Here is a 3134-nt window from a genome sequence, read left to right as displayed (position 1 = left end):
AGAAATGTAGTGGAGTAAAAAGTACAATATTTGTCTTTGAAATGTAGTGGAGTAAAAGTAAAAAGTTCCCAAATAAATAACTACTCAAGTAAAGTACAGATACTCAAAAAATGTACTTAATTACAGTAATAAAGTAAAAGTACTTTGTTACTGTCCACCACTGGTACCGACAGGTCCAAGCGAGGTTGAATAACCGGTACCGCTCGGTCTCAGAGGGGGTCCCGTGTGGGTACAGTTCGGACGCACCAAGAAGCGGCTTGGGCGACTCCAAGCTGGAACCAGGGGTCTGCTTCTGGACACTTGTTGATTGAAAAAGTTCTGATCGAGCTCGCCTCCTGCATGAATCCAGTCCCTCGTTATAAAGAAGAATCAACAACTTTGAAGTTACAAAATAAAATGAGAAAAAAAATTAAAATGAAAATAAAAATAAAATTGTCCCCTAAGGGAAACTGGAGCTAATCCTGTCAAGCTGCTTCTTCCTTCTTCATCTCTCTTCTTCTTCTGACTCTGACTGCTGCTAAAACTAGTTTCTGTTGTCCTGACTCTGAAACTCATGATTGGCTGAAAACAGTCATATGACCTGCCTTCTTACACAGTCTGTTACCACTGAAATTGATTAAACACACAGAAATAGATTGCTTGTGAAGTGATTAAAACAGTACACTGTTCCAAATGATTGAATCATGTAGGAAATACAATAATTCTTTTCTCTCTTTTTTTTTTATATCCGAATGAGAAATACAGAAAAGCATTTGTTCGTGGTGTAATTATAAAACCAGTCTTTTGGGGGCGCTCTAAACCATAGATGAGATGGTATGTAAATGGTTTCTTTGATGTTGGTGTATGTGACAAGACTCAGCAAGAAATCCGGCTTCAAAGAGGGTTTTCATGGCTGCAAACCCCACTCCTGATAGACTTACAGTCTGCAGAAACTTTGAGTTCTTTGTGATAAGCAGCCATTTTGAACACATCAAAGGGGTTCTTACACAGTACTCAATCAACAGGAGGTCTGTTTGCTATCTTACCACTTGTAGATAGTAAACAAGCTTGGAGGTAAATGAATGAGTCATTGTTCTCTTGTAGACATGAGACAGAGTAATGTGTTGGCCAAAGTTTTGAGGTAGAACTTCTTCAGGTTACTGCTACAGATGTTTACACCAAAAGATCTCTGATTCACTCATTTCTCTGTCAATCAAAAAGGGATTCAGGCTCAGACAGATCATCCAGTCATCATGCAGAAGCTGAGCTTCCGAGCCAGCCGAGGTCAGCCCACTGCTCCATAGACCCCAGAGACGCTGAGCGTCCGATGGGCGGGACAAAGCCAGCATTTATCCAATGACTCGTGTCGTTTCACTGCAGTCTTTGCTTCACCATTGAGCTCTGTGGAAGCTCAGCGTCCGACTGTTTAAAGCTCTGTGAAGCTGCAGGAATGAGGGAGAGGAAAGCTGCGTCCTTACTGTGATAAGAAGCTGATTCTGAACAAAAGTTGAGCGCGTTGTAGCGCATATTTAGTCAGTGACATGAACACACAACAGTGTTTATTTGATCGCTTATTTTTGAAATTTTAGGGGAAGCTGAGCTTCACTTGCAGTCTTAGAGAAATCGCCTGTGGTGCAGGTGCACACACAGTGCTCCTGCACACTGCTCCTCACTGTGTTGCGCTCCCAGAGCACCGCAGCTCTGGGATCCAGCCCACCTAGAACCAACTGAGTTCTGTAAACCCAGATAATTGTAGTAGTTGTTTGTTGTTGAGGTGAATGTGTTGGTATTGTAACCTACAAATTGTCCTGGTTCTAAGCCTCGGCTGTGATTCTGCAGCCTCACTAACCTACATCCATCTGAGCTGAAAGCCTCTCTCTGCTCCTCCCTGCAGCTGTCTCAGAGGACGTGAAGCCAAAGTTCATAAAGGGATCAAAGCGTTATGGCCGCCGCTCTCACCCCGACAGCAGACCTGACACTGTTTGTACCTGTGACTCGGAGGACCTGCCGGGGTCCAAAACCGAAGCCATGGACTTGTATGGCATCCATCAGGCCAAACTGAGACGGGCCACATCTCTGGAGAGCGTCGAGGTGAACCAGATGCTGACTTCTTGCATTGTTCTTCATTTAAAGCAGGATGAGATGTTCGTGTGATGATGTTTTAAATGTTGCTGCTGAAAACAAAAAAGAGCTGAGGTTGTTGTTTTTATGTGTGAAATTAGAGACAGAAGGCCACGATCTGTGACCTTCACCGCTCACTTCCTGGAGAAGATTAGTGTGGATCTGTGACGGGTCTCAGTCTGACTGGAATACCTGAAAGGGGGAGGGGACGAGGCATGACCCAGCAGTTTGGTGGTTTTGGGGTTAGGGTGGAGGCTTTTCAGGAAGTGGGATTGTGAGGAATGTGGCTGCTGGCAGACTGAGCTGCTCTGGCTGCAGGATGAAGAGCATGTTTCTGAGAGACACTTTATATTACCCTTTTTATTGTTTTTTTAAATGTTTTAGTTCCTCACATTTCTGTCCATGTCTCAGATGTTTCTGTCCATGTCTCAGATGTTTCTGAGAGACGCTTTATATTACCCTTTTTATTAGTTTTTTAAATGTTTTAGTTCCTCACATTTCTGTCCATGTCTCAGATTTATTTGTCCATGTCTCAGATGTTTCTGTCTATGTCTCATATGTTTCTGTCCATGTCTCATATGTTTCTGTCCCTGTCTCATATGTTTCTGTCCATGTCTCATATGTTTCTGTCCATGTCTCATATGTTTCTGTCCATGTCTCATATGTTTCTGTCCATGTCTCTGATGTTTCTGTCCATGTCTCATATGTTTCTGTCCATGTCTCTGATGTTTCTGTCCATGTCTCATATGTTTCTGTCCATGTCTCAGATGTTTCTGTCCATGTCTCAGATGTTTCTGTCCCTGTCTCATATGTTTCTGTCCATGTCTCAGATGTTTCTGTCCCTGTCTTATATGTTTCTGTCCATGTCTCATATGTTTCTGTACATGTCTCATGTTTCTGTCCATGTCCCATATGTTTTTATCCATGTCTCATATGTTTCTGTCCCTGTCCCATATGTTTCTGTCCATGTCCCATATGTTTCTGTCCATGTCTCATATGTTTCTGTCCATGTCTCAGATTTATCTGTCCATGTC

General features: G+C 42.9%; 1 protein-coding gene across 1 annotated transcript in view; it reads left to right on the top strand.

Annotated features, from left to right (window-relative positions):
• The window catches only part of ninl (ninein-like), a 109538-nt gene that overhangs the window by 23490 nt on the left and 82914 nt on the right, over positions 1-3134 (top strand). The window contains exon 4 of the mRNA XM_014023609.1: positions 1874-2070. Coding sequence (XP_013879063.1) covers positions 1874-2070 — 197 coding nt within the window. The remainder of the gene's footprint in view (positions 1-1873; positions 2071-3134) is intronic.

This window comes from Austrofundulus limnaeus, unplaced genomic scaffold (genome assembly GCF_001266775.1).
Source record: "Austrofundulus limnaeus strain Quisiro unplaced genomic scaffold, Austrofundulus_limnaeus-1.0 Scaffold380, whole genome shotgun sequence".
NCBI classification, from domain to species: Eukaryota; Metazoa; Chordata; class Actinopteri; order Cyprinodontiformes; family Rivulidae; genus Austrofundulus; species Austrofundulus limnaeus.
This window is presented reverse-complemented; position numbering and strand designations above follow the sequence as displayed.